Source organism: Choloepus didactylus, chromosome 13 (assembly GCF_015220235.1).
Source record: "Choloepus didactylus isolate mChoDid1 chromosome 13, mChoDid1.pri, whole genome shotgun sequence".
Lineage (NCBI taxonomy): Eukaryota > Metazoa > Chordata > Mammalia > Pilosa > Megalonychidae > Choloepus > Choloepus didactylus.
The window spans coordinates 6,014,335-6,036,332 of record NC_051319.1 but is presented as its reverse complement, the minus strand read 5'-3'; the positions used below and the strand labels follow the sequence as shown (position 1 = coordinate 6,036,332).

The window sequence follows — 21,998 nt, the reverse complement described above, 5'->3', positions numbered from 1 at the left end:
TGTGAAAAATTTAAGCTCTCCCTCAAATTTGAAGGAGAGCTTTGCTGGATAAAGTATTCTTGGCTGGAAATTCCTCTCTCTCAGAATTTTAAATATATCGTGCCACTGCCTTCTCGCCTCCATGGTGGCTGCTGAGTAGTCACTACTTAGTCTTATGCTGTTTCCTTTGTATGTGGTGAATTGCTTTTCTCTTCCTGCTTTCAGAACTTGCTCCTTCTCTTCTATGTTTGACAGTGTGATCAGTATATGTCTCGAAGTGGGTTTTTTTGGATTTATTCTATTTGGAGTTCGCTGAGCATTTATGATTTGTGTATTTATGTTGTTTAGAAGATTTGGGAAGTTTTCCCCAACAATTTCTTTGAATACTCTTCCTAGACCTTTACCCTTTTCTTCCCCTTCTGGGACACCAATGAGTCTTATATTCGGACGTTTCATATTATCTATCATATCCCTGAGGTCCATTTCGAGTTTTTCAATTTTTTTCCCCATTCTTTCTTTTATGCTTTCATTTTCCATTCTGTCATCTTCCAGGTCACTGATTCGTTGTTCAACTTCCTCTAGTCTTGTACTATGAGTGTCCAGAATCTTTTTAATTTGGTCAACAGTTTCTTTAATTTCCATAAGATCATCCATTTTTTTATTTAGTCTTGCAATGTCTTCTTTATGCTCTTCTAGGGTCTTCTTGATTTCCTTCATATCCCGTACTAGGGTCTCATTGTTCATCTTTAGTTCTTTGAGTAGCTGCTCTAGGTGTGTCTCTTCTGGTCTTTTGATTTGGGTGCTTGGGCTTGGGTTATCCATATCGTCTGGTTTTTTCATATGCTTTATAATTTTCTGTTGTTTTTGGCCTCGTGGCATTTGCTGACCTTGATAGGGTTCTTTTAGGGTTTGTAGACCAGTTGAAGTCCTTATCTCTAATTTATCAGATCTACAGCTTCGTGGAGTACACTTTCTCTAACTAACCAGCAGGTGGCGTCCGCGAGCCACCTGTTCTCCACAAGCCCGATCTCCCCTGCTTAGCCTTTTTGGTGAGTGGGGGAGTGAGTCTTGTGGGGCCCAATTGGTGTCCCAAGCTTGCGTGTGTAGTTGGTGTTGCCTGCCCTGTATGTGGGGCGTGTTTCTGGGCAGTCGGGGAGGGGGTTGGCCCTAACAATCAAATCTCCCTGATGATCCTAGAGTTTTAAAGCTACTGCAATAGTCTAATCCTTCAGTTCAGTCCTGCCACAGTTTGTCTCTGCCACTGACCCACAAGTCTTTGGTATTGGCGTATGGCTCCTGAGACTTGCAAGTGGGCCCCTCTTCCAGGCTGTGCACCCCGGGTCCTCTGTTGAGGGATGACTGTGCTATGTCACAGGTGAGTGCCGTCCCCCCAGGGCAGTTCTGGGCTGCTGGGCTGTGTTGGGAGGCTCCCAGTCTGCTCAAATGATGGCTGAATGGGGCTCTGTTAATTCACACTGCTCCCCCTTCCCAGCTCTGGGACATTCAGCTGAGGTTGCAGGGAAGGCTAATGTCCACGCCCAGTTTTGTGGTGTGTGCCTGTTATTTGAAGCACTTCCGTCACACTGGGTTGTCTGGGGCAGCTCTGGGCTATGGGGCTGGCGATGGGCAGGAGTGTTTCCTGTCCACCAGGATGGTGGCTGTGAGCGGACACCCCCCTTTTCTTGGGAAGTTGTGTTGTTTAGTGAATTTTCTCAGCCACTGGATTATTGCCTTTTGTCTCAGAGCTCTCTTAGTTCTGCTCTTGACTTGACGTGCCCAAATTTCAATTCTTTGAAGCTTTCTGTATTGAGCTTCTTAGAGTAATTGTTTTAGAAAAAGCAAAAAGGATTTAAAAAAAAACAAACAAACAAACAAAAAAAAAAAACGGCCCTCCTCAGAGATCTAATGGGTTATTGAAATGCTAATAGACAAAGCAACCAGGGCCATTAAGGAAAGGTGCCCAGGGCAGAGAGATCAGCCTTGCTTCGGGATTTGCATATGCGCCTCAAGGCCTGATCTCCGCCCTTCCCCTTTCTGTGTTCACCAGAACTCCAAAAATCCTCTGCTTTTACTTTGGAGCTTCTCGTGTTGTTTTCCTTCTATGCCCGTCTCCTCTCTGCTGGGCTGGCTGCTCTCAGAGTCTCTGGTGTCTGGCCTCAGTCTATCTATGGTTGGAGTTTGAATCAGTAGAATGAGTTTCCGATAAGAGCAGCCACTGCAATTCTCCCTTCTCCTTCCTGGAGCTGACAGCCCCTCCTCCCCCGGGACTGAGCCTGGCAGGGAGGGGCGCGGGTCCCCTGGCCGCAAAAACTTACAGATTTCGCTGATCTCAGCAGTTCCACGTTTTCATGAGTGTTGTATGAAGTATGCCCAAAGACAGATTGCTCTGTGGTGTCCAGTCCACGCAGTTCCTGGCTTTTTACCTACTTTCCTGGAGGAGTAACTAAAACATACAGCTCACCAGTCTGCCATCTTGCCCCGCCCTGTTGCACTCCCTTCTTTTTGTTGTACTTGTCACAAATTATATCTTTATACATTGTATGTCCAAAGCCATGAATTTATCAATTTTTGATGCATTTGCATTTTAGGACTTGTAAAAAGTAAAAAGTGGAGTTACATACCAAAAAATAAATACAACAGTACTGGCATTTATATGACCCACATGGTTACCTTTACTGGAGGGTCCTTATTTCTCTGTATATGATCTATTGTCTAGTGTCCTTTACTTTGGTCTGAATAACTCCCTTTAGCATTGCTTGTAGGGCAGGTCTGGTGTTGAGAAACAACTCAGCTTTTGTTTATCTGGGAATGTCTTAACTCTCCCACATTTTTGAAAGACAGTCTTGGATAGAAAATTCTTGGTTGGCAATTAGCAACTGTTTTCTTTCAGCATTTTAAATATTTTGTCTCACTGCCTTTTGGCTTCTATGGTTTCTGATGAGAAACTGGCGCTGAATCTTATTGGGAATCCCTTAGACATAACACATTGCTTTTCTCTTCCAGCTTTTAGAACTTTCTCCTTGTTCTTGGTATTTGACACTTGACTACTTACTGGTCTGGGTGTTGTCCTCTTTGAGTTTATCCTGTTCAGGGTTTGCTGGGCTTCTTGAATGTATATATTCATGTGTTTCATTATATTCAAAAAGTTTCCTGCCATTATGTCTTTGAATATTCCTACTGTCCCGTTGTCTCTTCTTCTGGGACTCCCATAATGCATATACTGGTAAGCTTGATGCTGTCCCACAGCTCCGTTAGGCTCTTTTCACTTTTTTACATTATTTTTTCTTTCTATTCCTCAGCAGGAATTATGCCAATTGCCTTGTCTTTGAATTCAATTTCTTTCTTCTGCCAGCTCCAAAGCACTGTTGAAACTCTCTAGGGAATTTTTCATTTCGGTTACTGTACTCTTTAACTCTAGTATTTGCTTCGTTCCTTTATAAAATTTCTCTCTCTTTATTAAGATTCTCATAATGTTCATTCGTTGTTTTTCTGACATCCTTCAGTTCTTTTTGGTGTTCTTCTTTACCTCCTTCAGCATACTGAAGATAATTTTTTTAATAATTCAATTTTATTGAGATATATTTACATACCATACAGTCATACAAAGCGTACAATCAGTTGTTCACAGTACCACCATATAGTTGTGCATCCATCACCAAAATTAATTTTTGAACATTTTCATTACCGTACACACAAAAGTAATAAGAATAAAAATTAGAGTGAAAAAGAACAATTAAAGTAAAAAAGATCACTGGGAGTTTTTTTTTTTTTTTTGCCCCCATTTTTCTACTCATCCATCCATACACTGGACAAAGGGGAGTGTGATCCACATGGCTTTCCCAATCACATTGTCACCCCTCATAAGCTACATTTTTATACAATCGTCTTCAAGATTCAAGGGTTCTGGGTTGTAGTTTGATAGTTTCAGGTATTTACTGCTAGCTATTCCAATTCATTAGAACCTAAAAAAAGGGTTGTCTATATTGTGCGTAAGAGTGCCCACCAGAGTGACCTCTCGGCTCCTTTTGGAATCTCTTTGCCACTGAAGCTTATTTCATTTCTTTTCATTTCCTCCTTTTGGCCAAGAAGATGTTCTCCAACCCACAATGCCAGGTCTACATTCCTCCCCGGGAGTCATATTCCACGTTGTCAGGGAGGTTCACTCCCCTGGGTGTCAGATCCCACGTAGCGGGTAGGGCAGTGATTTCATCTGCCAAGTTAGCTTAGCTAGAGAGAGGGTCACATCTGAGCAACAAAGAGGCACTCAGGAGGAGACACTTAGGCACAAATATAAGCAGGCCTAGCCTCTACTTTGCAGTAACAGTCTTCCCAAGGGCAAGTCTCATGATTGAGGGCTTTTTTAAAAAGTCTTTGTCTGGTATGTCCAAAATCTGGTAGTTTGTTGATCATTTCTCAAGTTTTATCTTGCTCCGTTTGGATAGGCCATCATTTCCTATTTATCTCATAATCTTTTGTTGTACACTGTACATTTTAATATTTTGAAGGGTTAATTGTGGGATTTAGTCCCTAAGCTTTCTGTTCCTTAAGCTCCATAGACAGTGATATGACAAGTGATTTCCTTGAGTGCCAGGAGCTAACAAACAAACCAAGACAAAAATTACTTTTCACAGCATCTTTGCAAATTGGCTCTACGTTGGCTGGTGCTCTCCTTCTGAGTTTAGGTCTCTAATCAAGATGATCAGCCTGAGGTGAATATGAACCACAGGATCCTCTCCTTCTTTTTTGAGCCTGCTCTTTTCCTGGGCTTGTGCTTACTCATGGCCACAGGAATTCCAGTGTCCCCTGACCCCTGACCTGGGTTCCAGGGTGCTCTATTGTATTGTATTACTTAAAGCAGGTTCTCATTTCCCCAGGCCACTTAGACTTAATTGTTTCTTACACTGTTTTAGCTGTCCACAGGGTGCTTCTGCCTCTAGGGCAAGTTCAGGAAGGGTAAGCCAGATAAGTTTACTAGTTCAGTCTTCCAGGCTGCTACCCTACGGGTTGCCTGTGACATACTGGCACCAATGTACATGCACAGGGGTTCTCTGCTCTCTCGGGAACAGTGGCCAGGTACTCACAATGGGAGCAGAGGCTGATTCCCTATAGTGCCAGAGAGGACGTGGTAGAGGGGTCAGCAAGGGCACCATGAGCTTCTGCTACTGTTGGTAAAGCTGAGTTTTGTTGATTCGGCACTCGCCCTGTTACAGTAACCTTCTGATAGTATTCCAGAGTTTTGAGGAAGATGGCTCTGCCAGTTTTTGCTAGTTTTTCAAAGATTCTGTGGAAATACGGCACCTGAAGCATCTTACACTGCCATCTTGGTCAATCAGTAGCCCATTCTTCTAGAACAGTTGAAAGTACTTAATGCCACTGAATTGTACACTTAAAAATGGCTAAAATGTAAATCTCATGTTATGTATCTTTGCCACAATAAAAAAAAAGAGGTTATTTAAAAAAAAAAAAGTGTGTTGCTCAGTGGAACAACACAGCGAACACCAAAAAATGAAAATTATTAGTTGACCAAAAACAAATCAGTAAGAAAAAGCTTGTATGTAAGAGGTATGTCAGGGCAACTGCCCACGGATGTGGACTCAGAGAATAGAGATGAGAGAGATTTCTATGAGCCATTAAAAGGATACTGACAAAAAAAAAAAAAAAAAGAATACTGATACTGACATAAATGGAATTCTATCTTGAATATTGAGCCAGTTCAATGTATTGTGTCCCCCAAAACGCCATTATCTTTGATGCAATCTTGTGTGGGCAGACATATTAGTATTGATTGGATTTTGGAATCCTTTGGGTGTTTCCATGGAGATGTGATTCAGTCAACTGTGAACAAGACATTTGGCTGGATAATTTCCATGGAGGTGTTGCCCCCACCCATTCAGGGAGGGTCTGAATTAAATTACTATGGCACTATATAAGCTCAGACAGAAGGAGCGAGCTTGCTACAGCTAAGAGGGACACTTTGAAGAACGCACTGGAACTGAGAGAGGAGCTTCAGCTTACAGAGACATTTTTGAGATGGCCTTTGAAAGCAGACTTTTGCTCTGGAGAAGCTAAGAGAGGACAAATGCTCCAAGAGCAACTAAGAATGACATTTTTGAGGAGCTGAAGCCTAGAGAGGAACATCCTGGGAGAAAGCTATTTTGAAACCAGAACTTGGCACAGATGCTGGTCACCTGCCTTCCCAGCTAACAGAGGTTTTCACTGGCCATCCTCCAGTGAAGGTACTCGATTGTTGATGCACTACCTTGGGCACTTCATGGCCTTAAGACTGTAACTGTGTAACCAAATAAACCCCCTTTTATAAAAGCCAATCCATTTCTGGTGTTTTGCATTCCGGCAGCATTAGCAAACTAGAACAAATACATTATCTTAGCCATAAACAAAAAGGTTAGACCCACAAGTCAGACAGCAAGGACCGTGATTCAACAGAGAAGGATCTGCTTCTAAAACACTAATTACTTTAACTGGAAGTTGAAAATTAAAGGGAAAGACTTAAAAATTAAACTGCCTTTTGAACTGGAACTGTATTTCAACGTAACTAAATAGTCCCAGCTGATGATGGCAAGCTCTGGTTTACAAAAAATGCTAGCTAACAATTTTAGAAATAGTAATAAAATTAGAAAACCACCATTTCACAGCCTAATAAAGTAACATTCAGGCAAGAATTGAAAAAGGATGCCAAAGTGCTTAAGTGAAAGGTTGCTTGGGAACTGGACACTCCCATGCTGCCAAACATCTCCCCACCAATTATTTAAGTGTCAGTTTCAAGGGAAAGTAATTTTATCATGAAAATTTCTGACTGTCACTTTCTTATCCTAGTGATGAAACTTAACATCAAAAATAGCCAGAAAACCAGACATACTTTCTGATAGGATGCAATACAAAATTATAGCATGAGGAGGGATTTCCAGAAAGATGGTGGAGGAGATGAGGTGGAACAGGCTTCTCCTCCATGAAAGTAACTAGAGATGGGCCAGAGGATGCCAGGGACCGTGGTTTCGGGGTGTGACCAATCATAGACTGTCCACCACAGTACACGGAGGGGACACCAACAAAAACACAAGAGAGACGGCGGTGCCGGGATGGAGTGAATTTGTTCCCACCAGACTGCCTAATGGCTGGCAGCAGCAACAAAACCACCAGGCAAGGGAGTGAGCAGTGGATCTCCACTGCTGTGCACTTACCTTGGCAATTGGCTTGGGGGTGATACTCCACAGTCAGACAGCAGGAAGCTCCTGTGAGGGAACCCGGCAGCCAGCATTTACTCTGGTGGGGGATGGTGCACCCAAAAGAAGTGGGGAAGGGAGAGGCGCCATACCGACAATCAGCAGCCCCTCCCACACCCCAGAGACATGGGCGCAAGGCAGGCAGGGAGTAGGCAGGCAGGGTCCACGTTCAATCTGCAGGGTGCCCTTGAGCCAACTCCCTGCCTACCAGCTCAGGGCCCACATCACAGTCCCAGAGCGGGCAATCCCCAGTGCACATGGAGAACTGGTGCACTGTTTATTTCTCCAGCCAGTTTGGACCCCGCCCAGCGTCCAGGACAAGTTGAAGGATGACAGCGCCACCTGCTGGTAGGTTAGGGAAACAGCACTCCAGCAAGCTGTACTTCAAGAGTGCCACCTGCTGGTAGGATTTGAAAACTGCAACCCAGCAACCCGTAGCTTTACCAAATTTATATAAATGCTCAAATAATCCTGCATTTCCAAAAATACTGTTATCAAGACAAGCAAATTCCCCAAAGCCAACAGAAAATCACAAAGCACTTGAAGAATACAGAAGATATGGACAAGTCAAACAAGCAAATGAAAAACTGGAAGAGACACAAAATTTGGAGCAATTAAAGAAGTACAAACAACTCTTCAAAACAATTTCAGCGAGATGACTAAAGACAAAAAGGAAATTAAGAAGATTCTACGGTAGCATAAAAAAGAATTTGAAGGAGTAAATTAAAAAAAATAGCAGACCTCATGGAAATAAAAGACACTAGAGAAACACAATAGCAGATTTGAAGAGGCCAAAGAAAGTATAAGTGACCTCAAGGACAGAATAATTGAATGTGAGCACACAAAAGAACAAATGGGAAAAAAAAATAGAAAAATTTGAAATGGATCTCAGAGAAATGATGAACATGAAGTGAACAAATATAAGAATCACTGGTGTCAGAAGGGGATGAGAAAGGTAAAGGGCTAGGAAGAGTGTTTCATGACATCATTGGGGAAAACTTCCAAAGCCTTCCAAATGACATAAATACGCAAATCAAACATGCCCAATGAACCCCAAATGGAATAAATCCAAATAAACCTACTCTGAGACATATACTGATTAGATTATCAAATGCTAAAGAAAAGGAGAAACTTCTGAAAGCAACAAGAAAGAAGTGATTCATCACATACAAGGGAAACAATGTAAGACTAAGTAACAACCACTCAGCAGGCACCATGGAAGCCAGAAGACAGTGGTATGACATATTTAAGATTCTGAAAGAGAAAAATTGCCAGCCAAGAATTCTTTACCCAACAAAGCTCTCCTTCAAAACTGAGGGAGAGTTTAAAATTTTAACAAACAAATGCTGAGAGAATTTTTTAAGAAGAGACCTACCCTGTAAGAAATACTAAAGGGAGGTCTAGCAGCTGAGAAAAAAAAAGAAAGGAGAGAGAGGACTGGAGGAGAGCACAGAAATTGTATTGGTAAGGGTAACTTAAAGGAAAAAAAGAGAGGAGAAAAAAAAATACATCTAACAACTAAAAACCAAAGGATAAGATGGCTGATTCAAGAAATCCCTTCACAGTAATAACTTTGAATGTGAATGGATTAAACTCTCCAATTAAAAGATATAGACTGGTAGAATGGATTAAAAAGTACGACACATCTGTTCTTTTTCACTTTAACTTTTATTATTATTTTGTGTGTGTGTGGTAGTGAAAATGATCAAAAATTGATTGTGGTGATGAATGCACAACTATATAACGGTATCATGATCAACTAATTGTACACCATGGATGATGGTATGGCATGTGAACATATCTTAATAAAATTAATTTTAAAAAAAAGTATGATGCATCAATATGCTGTTTATAAGAGACTCATCTTAGACCCTGCAACACAAAGAGACTGAAAGTGAAAGGATGGAAAAAAATATTCTACGCAAACTACAACCAAAAGAAAGTAGAGTAGCTATACTAATATTGGACAAAATAGACTTTATATGCAAAGATGCGTAAGAGACAAAGAAGGACACTATATATTAATAAAAGGGACAATTTACCAAGAAGAAATAACAATCATTAATGTTTATGTACCCAATAAAGGAGCTCCAAAATACATGAGATAAACATTAGCTAAACTGGAGGGAGCAACACACATGTCTACAATAATAGTGGAAGACTTCAATACGCCACTCTCTTCTACAGATAGAACAACTAGATGGATGACCAATAAGAAAACTGAGAACCTAAACAATATGATAAATGAATTAGACTTAACAGACATATATAGATTGCTACATCTCAAAGTACAAGGATATACATTCTTCGCTAGTGCCCATGGAACGTTCTCCAGGATAGATCATATGCTGGGGCACAAAACAAGCATCAATAAATTTAAAAAGACTGAAATTATTCAAAGGACATCCTATGACCATATGGAATGCAACCAGAAATCAATAACCACCAAAGAACCAGATCTTTCACACACATATATATGGAGGTTGAACAACATACCTCTAAACAACCAGTGGGTCAAAGAAGAAATTGCAAGAGAAACTGGCAAATATCTAGAGGCGAATGAAAACGAGAACCCAGTATATCAAAACCTGTGCAATGCAGTGAAGGTGGTGCTGAGAGGGAAATTTATAGCTCTAAATGCATATATCAAAAAGCTGAAAGAGCCAAAACTAAAGACCTAACTGAACAACTGAAGAGGCTAGAGAATGATCAGCAAACTAACCCTAAAACAAGTATAAGAAAAGAAACAAGAAAGATTAAAGCAGAAATAAATGAGCTGGAGAACCAAAAAAAATAGAGAGAATAAATAAAAGAAAAAGTTGGTTCTTTGAGAAGATCAACAAGATTGACAGACTCTTAGCTCTATTTACAAAGTCAAAAAGAGAGAAGACCCAAATAAACAGAATCAGAAATTAGAAGGGGATAATTACTATGGATCCCAAAGAAATAAAAAATTCATAAGAGAATACTATGAACAATTGTATGCCAACAAGCTAGAAAATTTAGAGGAAATGGACAATTTCCTGGAAACACATGAATAATCTAGACCGACCCAAGCAGAAATAGAAGACCTCAACAAACCAATCTCAAGCAAAGAGATCCAATCACTCATCAAAATCTACCTAAAAATAAAAGCCCAAGGCCAGATGGCTTCACAGGGGAATTTTACCCAACTTTCCAAAAAGAATTGATAGTATTCCTGCTCAAACTCTTTCAAAATTTTGAAGGAAAAGGAACACTACCTAACTCATTTTATGAAGCTAATATCACTCTGATATCAAAACCAGATAAAGATACTACAAAAAAGGAAAGCTATAGGCCAATCTCCCTGATGAATATAGATGCAATAATCCCAAACAGAATACTTGCAAATTCGAATCTAAAGGCACATTAAAAGAATTATACACCATGACCAAGTAGAGTTCATTCCCGGCATTCAAGGGTGGTTCAATATAAGAAAATCAATTCATGTAATTCAACACATTAACAAATCGAAGGGAAAAATCAAACGATTATCTCAATACATGCTGAAAAAGAATTTGACAAAATTCAACATCTCTTTGTGATAAAAACACTTCAAGAGGTAGGAATTGAGGGAACCTTCCTCAATATGATAAAGGGCATATATGAAAAGCCCACAGCCAGTATAGTACTCAACGGTAAGAGGCTGAAAGCCTTCCCCAAGATTGGGAATGAGAAAAGGACGCCCACTGTCACCCCTACTGTTCAACATTGTGCCAGAAGTTCTGGCAAGAACAGTTTGACAAGGCAAAGATATAAAAGGTATCCAAATTGGAAAAGAAGAAGTAAAACTGCCATTATTTGCAAATGATATGACCTTATATTTGGAAAATGCTGAGAATTCGCGACAAAGCTACTTGAGCTAATTAAAAAATTCAGCAGAGTGGCGGGATATGATACTAATGAACATAAGTCAGTAATGTTCCCATACACTAGTAATGATCTAACTGAAGAGGCAATCAAAATAAAAACTCTATTCACAATAGCAACTAAAAAAATCAAGTATCTAGGAATAAACTTAACCAAGTACATAAAAATCTCTAAACAGAAAACTACAAAATTTTACTAAAAGAAATAAAAGGACCTAAATAGGTGGAAAATATTCTGTGCTCACTGAACGGAAGATTAAACATTGTTAAGATGTCAATTCTACTAAAACTGATCTACAGATTCAATGCAATTCCAATCAAAATTCCAACAAACTATTTTGCAGACTTGGAAAAGTTAGTTATCAAATTTATTTGGAAGGCAAAGGGGCCTCGAATTGCTAAAAACATCCTAAAAAAGAATGAAGTGGGAGGACTTAAAATTCCAGACTTTGAAGCCTACTACAAAGTTACAGTGGTCAAAACAGCATGCTATTGATATAAAGACAGACATATTGATCAATGGAATTGAATTGAGAATTCAGAAATAGACAGTCAGATACATGGTCAACTGATTTTTGATAAAGCCCCCAATCCCACAGATCTTGGACAGAAAAGTCTCTTCAACAAATGGGGCAGGGAGAACTGGACAGCCATAATCAACAGTATGAAAGAGGACCCCTACCTCACACTCTATACAGAACTCAACTCAAAGTGGATCAAAGACCTCAATATAAGAGACAGCACAATAAAACTTTTAGAAGAAAATATAGGGAAACATCTTCAGGACCTATAATAGGAGGTAGCTTCTTAAATCTTAACACCCAAAGCACAAGCAACAAAAGAAAAAAATAGATAAATGAGAACTTCTCAAAATCAAAAGCTTCTCTGCCTCAAAAAACTTAGTCAAAAAGGTTAAGAGGCAGTCAACTCAATGGGAGAAATTACTTGGAAACAATATATCTGATAGGAGACTGATAACCTGCATATATAAAGAAATCCTACAACTCAACAGTAGTACAAACAGCCCAATTATAAAATGGACAAAAGATATGAAAAGGATTTTTCTGAAGAGGACATACAGATGTCTAAAAACACATGAAAAAATGTTCATCTTCACTAGCTATTAGGGTGATGCAAATCACAACCACAATGAGATATCATCTCAACCAGTAAGAATGGCTGCCATTAAACAAACATAAAATAATAAATGCTATAGAGGATGTGGAGAAATTGGAACTCTTATTTATTCATTGCTGGCGGGAATGTACAATGGTACAGCCACTGTGTGTGGTTTCTCAGAAAACTAGATATTGAATTACCCTACAATCCAACAATTCCACTTCTCAGTATTTGCCCAGAAGATTTGAAAGCAGTGACACGAATAGACATTTGTACACCAATGTCTATAGCAGCACTGTTCACAACTGCCAAGAAATGGAAACAATCCAAGGGTCTTTCAATAGACTACTGGATAAAAAAAATGTGGTATACACACACGATGGAATACTATACAGCAGCAAGATAGAACAAGGTCTTGAAGCATAGGGCAACATGGATGAAGCTTGAAGATATGTTGAGTGAAATAAGTCAGACATAAAAGGAAGAGATTGTATGTTACCACTTCTATGAACTCTCTGAACACTGTAAAATCAATTTCTTATAATGTAGAATATTGGGGACCTAGTGATAAAAAGAAGCTAGTGAGGGGGAATGATAATCTAATATGTTCAGATATGTTAATGATGGTGAATTCAAAATTGTGGTAATGGATGGGGTGACGATCGTTTGTTAATGGGACTATTAAGTATCAGAGTTGTACTGAAGAAGTATAGGATTAAAAGGGATGTCTGAAGGCATGTTTCCCAAAGATCAGCACCACAAATATAAATAGGTGCTTGCAAGATATACTTCTAAGGTAGGACGCTAGCACAGAGAGTGGAAAACAGAAGGCTATATGGGAAAAATCTGTGTATTGCATACTAAGGACTAATTAATAGGAATACCTTACTGGTATCACACAAATACTAGGGACAAATAATTAAGGGCTGACAAGAGCTACAAGGTATTTGGGGTCATGAGAATTGTTTAAAATAGTTACAAGGATTGTACAACTAAGTGACAATGTGAGATATGGATGGATTACCGTGGACATAACATATGCTATCTGAACTCAGGAAACCCCTAACAACTTTGGAAATTTCCTATATAACTACTTGTTAAATCATACTTTGAAAGATACTATCTTTTTCCTATATATATTTCACAACAAGGAAGTAACTGAAACTGTGGAACTGTAACCCATAATATTCTTTGAAATTTGCTTTCTAACTACTTGCTAAATTGCACTTGAAAAGTTATCACTTCTACATATGTATGTTATATTCTACAATTAAAAAATTTGATTTAAAACAAAAATTACATTATGACCTATGAAGTATTCTTGCAGAATTCAAGCTCTTGATTCAAAACTTTAAGGTTACAGGAAATGTAGGATACAAGAGCATGTTAATCACCAGGAGGAAACAACCTAAGAAATCCAGAATATTAGACTTCTACAAGTCAACTGGCCCAGTCTCTTCAATAAGTCAACATCTCGGAAGAAGGAGGAGGAGGAAGAGAATTGTTCTATTTTTAAAAAGACCTAAGAGATACGACAATCAAATGGAGTGTGTGGTGTTTGCTTAGATCCTGGTTTGAACAAACTGGGTGTAAAAGACATTCTGGAGATATGAGCTATTAAATAACATTAGGAAATTACAGTTAATTTTGTTAGGTATAAAAGTGGCAAGTTTATATGCTACCACTAATGTGAACATTGAAAAATGTAAAACAAATGGTTTATAATGTAGAATGTAGGGGAACTATCAATAGAGAGCAATTAAGGAAGGGGGAACAATAATCCAAGAAGAACCGATAAGCTATTGTGGGTAAATTTAACGTTCTGGGAATGCCCAGAAATGACTATGGTCTGTTAATTTCTGATGGGTATAGTAGGAACAAGTTCACAGAAATGTTGCTATATTAGGTAACTTTCTTGGGGTAGAGTAGGAATATGTTGGAAGTAAAGTAGTTATCTTAGGTTAGTTGTCTTTTTCTTACTCCCTTGTTATGGTCTCTTTGAAATGTTCTTTTATTGTATGTTTTTTTTTAATTATTTTTTTTATTTTTTTATTTTTCATACAGTTGATTTAAAAAAAAAAAAGTTAAAAAAAAACACAAAAAAACAAGAGGAAAAAAATATGTAGAGTGCCCTTGAGGAGCCTGTGGAGAATGCAGGGGTATTGGCCTACCCCACCTCGATGGCTGCTAACATGACCACAGACATAGGGGACTGGTGGTTTGATGGGTTGAGCTCTCTACCACAGGATTTACCCTTGGGAAGACTGTTGCTGCAAAGGAGAGTGCCTAAGAGCCTCCTCCCGAATGCCTCTTTGTTGCTCAGATGTGGCCCCCTCTATCTACCTAAGCCAACTTGAAAGGTGAAATCACTACCCTCCCCTCTACATGGGATCAGACACCCAGGGGAGTGAATCTCCCTGGCAACATGGAATATGACTCCCGGGGAGGAATGTAGACCCGGCATCGTGGGATGGAGAACATCTTCTTGACCAAAAGGGGGATGTGAAAGGAAATGAAATAAGCTTCAGTGGCAGAGATTCCAAAAGGAGCCGAGAGGTCACTCTGGTGGGCACTCTTACGCACAATTTAGACAACCCTTTTTAGGTTCTAAAGAATTGGGGTAGCTGGTGGTGGATACCTGAAACTATCAAACTACAACCCAGAACCCATGAATCTCGAAGACAATTGTATAAAAATGTAGCTTATGAGGGGTGACAAGGGGATTGGGAAAACCATTAAGGACCACACTCCACTTTGTCTAGTTTATGGATGGATGAGTAGAAAAATAGGGGAAGGAAACAAACAAACAAACAAACGCACCCAGTGTTCTTTTTTACTTGAATCGCTCTTTTTCACTCTAATTATTATTCTTGTTATTTTTGTGTGTGTGCTAATGAAGGTGTCAGGGATTGGTTTAGGTGATGAATGTAAACCTATGTAATGGTACTGTGAACAATCGAATGTACGATTTGTTTTGTATGACTGGTGGTATGTGAATATATCTCAATAAAATGAAGATTTAAAATAAAAAAAAAAAAGGAAATGGATACAATTCTGCTGTAACATTTCAGGCTCTTTCTAATTCTTAACAAATTATTATGAGATATTTAATTTTAACCAACAAGTAAAGAGAATACAAGAACCAATATCAGTGTACCCATCAGCCACTTATCTTGATGAAATCATAGTGTCTTACTATCCATGCTTTACCTATTTTAAAAACAAAAGACATAATATATACAGTTTAAACTCCTCACTGTTTTTTTTCATATTGAATATAAAGAGTGGTTTATAAATTCTGGAATCTAATTATTTGCAGTTATATGTGTTACAAATATCTTTATGCAAAATGTGGCTTATCTTTTCAATTTACTCATGTTTATCTTTTGTTGGATAAAAGTTTTAGTTTTTCTTGTAACCTAATGTATATTCTGCTGATTTGAAAGCTACAGATATTTTTATTCATTTTAGCATGCATTCTTGAGGACATGGTTTTATAAAAATTAAGTTACTTTTTATTGCTAACTTCCTCTAAAAGAACTTTGCAACATTAACTGTAGATTGAATAACCCCATTTTGTTTTCCTTGTCTAAAAACAATATTGTTAAACAGATATTTTATCTTTATGTTACTATATTAATGTTTTTATTTTAATTATATTTTATTCATCCCTGTGCTCAGCATTGTATCTTGTATACCACAACTTCCCTCTCTGTTCATTTTCTTTGGGATGAAATACAATCATTAATAATTATTTTGGGGAGTCTGTAGGTGGTAAACCATCTTAGTCTTTGTATGCATTTAAAAAAAACTCTTATCATTCATAAATGGTAGTTCTGCTGGCATAAAATTATAAATTGACAGTTATTTTCCCTCAATCCTTTTGAAGATAGTTGTTCCATTGTCTTTGGCCCTAATTGTTGCCTAAGTAAAGTCTGCCATCAGTCTAACTGTTGCTTTATCAGGGATCTATCTTTTCTCTGTAGTAGCTTTTAACAGTTTCCTTTTACTCTTGATCCTCTACCATCTTGTTATAATTTCTCTATGTGTAGATTAATCTTTCTTTATCCTGTTCAGTACTCACAGCGCACTCTTGTTTTGAGGAAACTTTATTCAGTACTGGAAAATTGTTGATTATCTATTCAAGTATGTATTCCCTTCTTCTGGAACTCCTGTTAGACATATGTTTGGACATCTCAAAGTAGCCTTTATGTCTCATAACTGTTTTTTCAAATATATCCTTTAATCTCTTTGTCTATACTGTGTCATGGGTGAATTCCTTGGTTCTAAATTCCAATTCATTAATATTCTCCTCAACCTAAAATTTATCCTATCTATTGCTTTTTTAGAAAGAATTTCAATGACCATATTTTTCATTTCTAAGATTTCTAAATTGTTTATATCTACTTTATTTCATTTTAATATGCATTCCTCATTTGTGCCTATTTGAAAAGAATTTATTTTTAATGGACGTTATTCTTTAAAAAATATATTTGAGCACCTTATATTAATTTTAAAGTATTTGTCAGATTGTTTTATAGACAATTTTATTTGGAGTGAATTCATGTCCAATTGTTGAATTGTTGATTTGTTTTCTATTTTCTTTTTTTAGTATTTGCATTTTTCCTTATATTTGGGGATTTGTGATTTGTTGGTTTGTTTTGAGTAGGATGTTTTGGAGTTCTTGATTTATTTTTGATTTTGGTTGGTTCTCATCTCTCTCCTGCCTTGACCATTAATTGTTCACTTTTCTGTTTGTCTTCAAGCCACAAGGAATCCCATCTAGGACTAAGCATTATAATGCAGTCTTAGGGCTCCTGTTATTTGGTGATGCTAGAGATATCCTAGATCCAGACAAAAAGTCGGCAGGTGGCTTTGACTATTTCTAGGTTGTGAGGCTCATTCTTTGTCCAAAGGCAAAGGTCCAGAACCTCAAACAAAGCTGATGTTTCAGGCAGTGGATCAGCGTTTGTTTCAGCCATATTTCCTAATCATGGACTCTATATCCTAATACCTGACTTTACACAGAGATTGATGCCGGTTCCCCATTTCACACAGAATATTCTTAGTCCTATTACCCGGCAAAAGCTAACCTCCCAGGTACCCTGCCTGATTGTGATTACAGCTTCTGCACCACCCACTATGTTGTATTTCTGTCCTGCTTCTGACCATGTTGGGGATTGACTTGGGTCCCCAAGTTTGACAAGTTCTTGGTCTTTGCATTCTGGTGGTTGTGAACCCACTGTAAATATAATCTCTTTGAGATGTCACTTCAGTTAAAGTTTGGTCCAACTGAATTAGGTTGGGCTTTAATCCAGATTACTGGAGTCCTTTATGAGCTGAGTGAAAGTTAGAGAGAGAAGACATGGGGAGCAGCCAGAAGCCACATGTCAATAGCACTCAGGGGAGAAAGGAGAAGACACTGCCATGTGCACTGCAGTATGATGGAAGAGCCAAGGATCCCCAAAGACTGCCAGCCAGCCAGCAGATACTGACCCCTGGAGGAAGAAATCCTTCTAGCCCCTGAAACCATGTGCCAATAGATTCCTGTTATTAAGCCAAAAAAAAAAAAAAAAAAAAAGTGGTATGTATGGTTAGTTAAGAAAAAACCTTTTCTTTAACAGAGGTATAATGAAGTATGTAAAAGTCTGAAATGATTGTCTATAATTTTACTTGGAGGGGAAATGATGGGTGTATTATGGGCATATGAGTATTAATTTACGATTCTTTGCCCTGTATGCTTGAAGAATATCAAAATAAAAAAGGTTTTAAAAAAGAGAGAAAGAGAGAAAAAAAGAATATTCTAGCTTGGGGGCCTGAAAGCAACTGTGGAATTAGGAAGTGAAACAAAAAACATCAGCCTTAAACGAATGATGACCGTTTTAGACTATAATTACCACAAAAACTAATATATAATTTACCTGCTTGTTTCAGTGTCAGTGTCAGATAATCTGATGTGCTAAATACACTAGCACCCTAACCAGTTTACTGTGCATTATGTTGATGACAGGATGTAAGTGGGAAAAAGACATACACAGAAAGGAGAAAACTCAACGTTGCTGAGTCTTCGAGGGAGGCTGGAAAGGTAAATTCGGGGAGCTTTCTTTTGGAGGCGAGCTGGACTTACATGAACAGTCAACAGAAAAGTTTAACTTCTTGCAACCAACTATAAGTCAAAGAAACATCTGCATATTAAATATTTTTAAGCACACATTTCTTATATTACCTGTTTTGGTTGCCTTTCTAAGACGTGAGTTTTTAACCAGATTTCAACTTCTTCAATTTTCTTTTTATGCACAGCGAGTTCTTGCTAAGAACGAAAATCAGAAGTTTAAAAATAAAACATTTTAACCCAAGAATTTTGGGCACATCAGCACAGATTAAGCGAAGATAAACATTTTTAATGGAAAAAATAGCAAACAACTAACATGATATATTCTGATAAAGAAAGGTCCTTTTAATTACCCTCAAGTGTTTACATTATCATGGAAAATTCTGTTCTTAAGCTGATACCACTGTAAGATAACTTGGGGCAAGTTTCCAATTACAAAATTGTTTAAAATTACAGAAATACATTTTGGGAAGGTCAGAGGAAAAGGTATCAAGTTAGTAAAAACAAAACAAAACAAAACAATGACAAATAAGCAGACTGATTTTAGGCTGGGGTTAAGTTAAGCCCAAGACAAATAACCACCAATGGTATAATTTCAGAACAACTGCTGAAAAAACATTTTGTGGGTACAGAGTTTACGTTTGGGATGACGAAACTTCTGGAAATAGATAGTACGGATGGTTATACAACATTTTGAAAGTACTAGTGCCTCTGAATTCTATACTTAAAAAACGGTTAAAACATAAATTTTATGTTATACATACCACAATTTTTAAAATGCTAAAAAAAATTTTATGCAACATACAAAAATCAAGAAATTACTCTCTTTTTTTCCTAATTCATTTAGACAGAGATTTCTCTAAGTAACAATGTGAAAATGTACATCCCTCTCCTTCTCATCCTCCCTCATCCACCCTGAAATTAAGATGTGCAAACATGTTTGCATCCATTTAGTACCTGAGTTTCTGGTTGATATTTATCCACCCATGGTTCCTTTTCAGACAGATATTCTTCTGAATTTTCTAGACCATAAATCTGTTCTGAGGAGGATAGCTTTCCTCTCTTTCTAGCTGGAAATCTGCTACTTTCTAACATGGAGGGCACATTCTTCCTTCTATGACTTGTATTATTCACATCCAATGATGTGGCAGGAAGAATAGTAGAAATGTTGATATTTTCTAAAAAATCATCAAACGATGGGTCTACCCAGTCTGTTACCTGAAAAAAAAAGTAACCATGTAAATACTATTACGTTTTTCCCATCTATTCTCCAGATATATTAACTACTTTAGAAAAAAAACATTCAAATACTCATAACATTTTAAATAAAAATATTACAGATTAGCTCTTTAAATAAAACTAGCTCTATATGTTATTTTTATAAGTTATTTTTGTACTTTACAGTAAGTGCAAATGCACACTTGTTTACCTGACCATGGTAATGGTGGATGCCATATAAAGGAATGAAGAATGCAAACTTAATTCTTTTTATTAGCCATAATCCTCCCAGAATAAGAGTAGGCTGATTTTAAATATTCATTTGTAGGACTGAAACACAAATATTAAAGTTACCTACCAAAAAATAAGTAATAAAAATAAAGAAAGAAGATGATATTATCTTAACCAGGTATAGCAATAAGAAGAGTAACATTTTTGTCTTGATCAAGTTAAAACATAAAAAAATTTAAATAATATTTTATAAAATATAAAAATATTTTGTTATATTAAACCTTTGATAGTGTTTCTGATCAATTTGCATATTCTTATCCATTTCATAATTTCATTCCTTACATAAACGTGGACTCCTATTTAGTGAAAAAAAGGAAAAGAAAGAGCAAAGTTAAATAATTTACTTAAGATCACAGGCATCATGAGGGAAACACTACCTTGCACGAGTATGATGCTGGCTGATCCTCTGGCTTGCTCAGAACTGGCCACGTGATTTCTTTGAGGTTAGGCCAGTGGTCAATTTATAATAATTCTACTACTCTTTGATTAAAGAGTTGTGAGCCTCTTTTTTGTGACTAAGACTGTAAACTCCTTTTCAAAATTCATTCTACTTTTAGTGTACAAATTGTTTCACAACTTACTACTAGACCTTCTCATATCACTAATTTATACCACAGATATTGAGCACCATTACTTTGATAACAGTGATACGTTATTAAGAACATACACAAACACTTCTAATTCTTTTGAGGACAATTATTACATGGCTATTTTAGTGTATCATACCTTTGTGGAAGATACCTTTGGTCTAAGGAAAGTTTTTGACATTATAAACTTTGATAGTTCCCATCCGTAGTACACAACCTGTAGTACATTAAAGTACAATTCACCTAGGAAAAAAGGAAGAAAAGAATCACCTCAAATTAACAAAAAGTAAACACAAAGTAAATTATAGTAATCAGTATATACTGACATAATCAACAAAATAATAAAGGTAAGGCTCAAGAAATAGTGAAACAGGACCTACTAAACACAGGTTAAGGAAGAAATCAAAATGCTAAATTTTACTTTTAATAACCAATTAACCTCATCCATTTTTGATGTTATAAAAGGTAAGTTTATAAACTCAACAACATATAACCAGAAACTCTATTGGTACATTTTTCATACTGAAAATTAAATTTCTCCTCATCTCAAATTGCAACTGCAGTTCTTTATTTCCAAAATTTCAAGAAGAAGCACTACACAATGAATTCAGGCTTATCACTTACTTTGGGCAAGGAACTGAATTCTTATTGTAATTCTTTTTCAATAACTACTTTCCTTATTTGAACATATTAGAATTTTTGCTTTTTTGGCAACACCGAGTTTTTCAACTTTAAGAATTCTTAATGTTTATGCAAACCAGTAAATTCACCAATTTTAAGTTAGCCAGAAAAAAAAGTTTTAAGGTCAATGAAACACAAACAGCTTATATGTACATTCTCCCACACAAGAAAATAAAATTCCCACCCAAAATTAGTTCACGGCTAGAGTTAGAAAACATCTGTGTGAGTTGGCAGGTCGGGCTGTTATGTTCAAGACTCAAGACGCTCTTTTAAAATAAGATTGACAATTACCTCCGTTAAAAAGCAGGCAACTGTCCCTGATAATGCCAGGTTCCTAAAATGAGATGTCAGAGGTGGAAAAGACCTTCAAGAATATTTCTAGCAGATCCACCACCACCTCAAACTGCTCAGGGAATATTAAACTGGTCATTCACTCAACTAACGTAGTGTTGCTAATCAGCATATAGCCGGGATTAGCCAGCGTTCCCCGGCTGCAGGTTAGGGCTCTGTACCCTCACCCCTGTCGGCCCAGATAGGATAGGCAGGTCGGAAGGACGGGCGAGAGGAGCCCGAGAAGGCGTGAAGACAGAGACGGATTCACGTCTCTAGGATTTATATACATCACAGCCTCAGCTGCGGCGACCTTACTTTCCAAGTGCTGCATCCCCTCGTGGGTAGAGAGGTGTGGAGGAGCCCAGGCACTGCTCCTGGTGGATGGGCAACCAACCCGCCCTAACCAGGATCAGCGCCGAGCCTCTTGGAAGTCCCGCCTCCCGGGGACCTTCCAGCTCGGTCGGCGCTTCCGCGACGCAACGCGAAGGGCGGGGGCCCCCAAAGGAGCGGGTGACTTAGGCTTCCAGCTCACTGCCTAACCCGAAGC

General features: G+C 37.8%; 1 protein-coding gene across 5 annotated transcripts in view; it reads right to left on the bottom strand.

The window, feature by feature from the left end:
- Positions 1-21,998, bottom strand: part of RAD17 (RAD17 checkpoint clamp loader component) — a 70,942-nt gene that overhangs the window by 48,844 nt on the left and 100 nt on the right. Inside the window, exons 1-5 of one of the 5 annotated variants that reach the window (XM_037801115.1) lie at positions 20,577-20,680; positions 20,072-20,146; positions 19,771-19,889; positions 19,299-19,559; positions 18,456-18,539 (exon numbers count right to left, since the gene is read on the bottom strand). In XM_037801115.1, coding sequence (XP_037657043.1) covers positions 18,456-18,539; positions 19,299-19,436 — 222 coding nt within the window. In that variant the 5' untranslated portion in view covers positions 19,437-19,559; positions 19,771-19,889; positions 20,072-20,146; positions 20,577-20,680. Of the gene's footprint in view, positions 1-18,455; positions 18,540-19,298; positions 19,560-19,770; positions 19,890-20,071; positions 20,147-20,576; positions 20,681-21,409; positions 21,963-21,998 lie in introns of those variants that run through there. The other 4 variants (XM_037801113.1, XM_037801112.1, XM_037801114.1 and 1 more) reach the window with 4 other exon arrangements.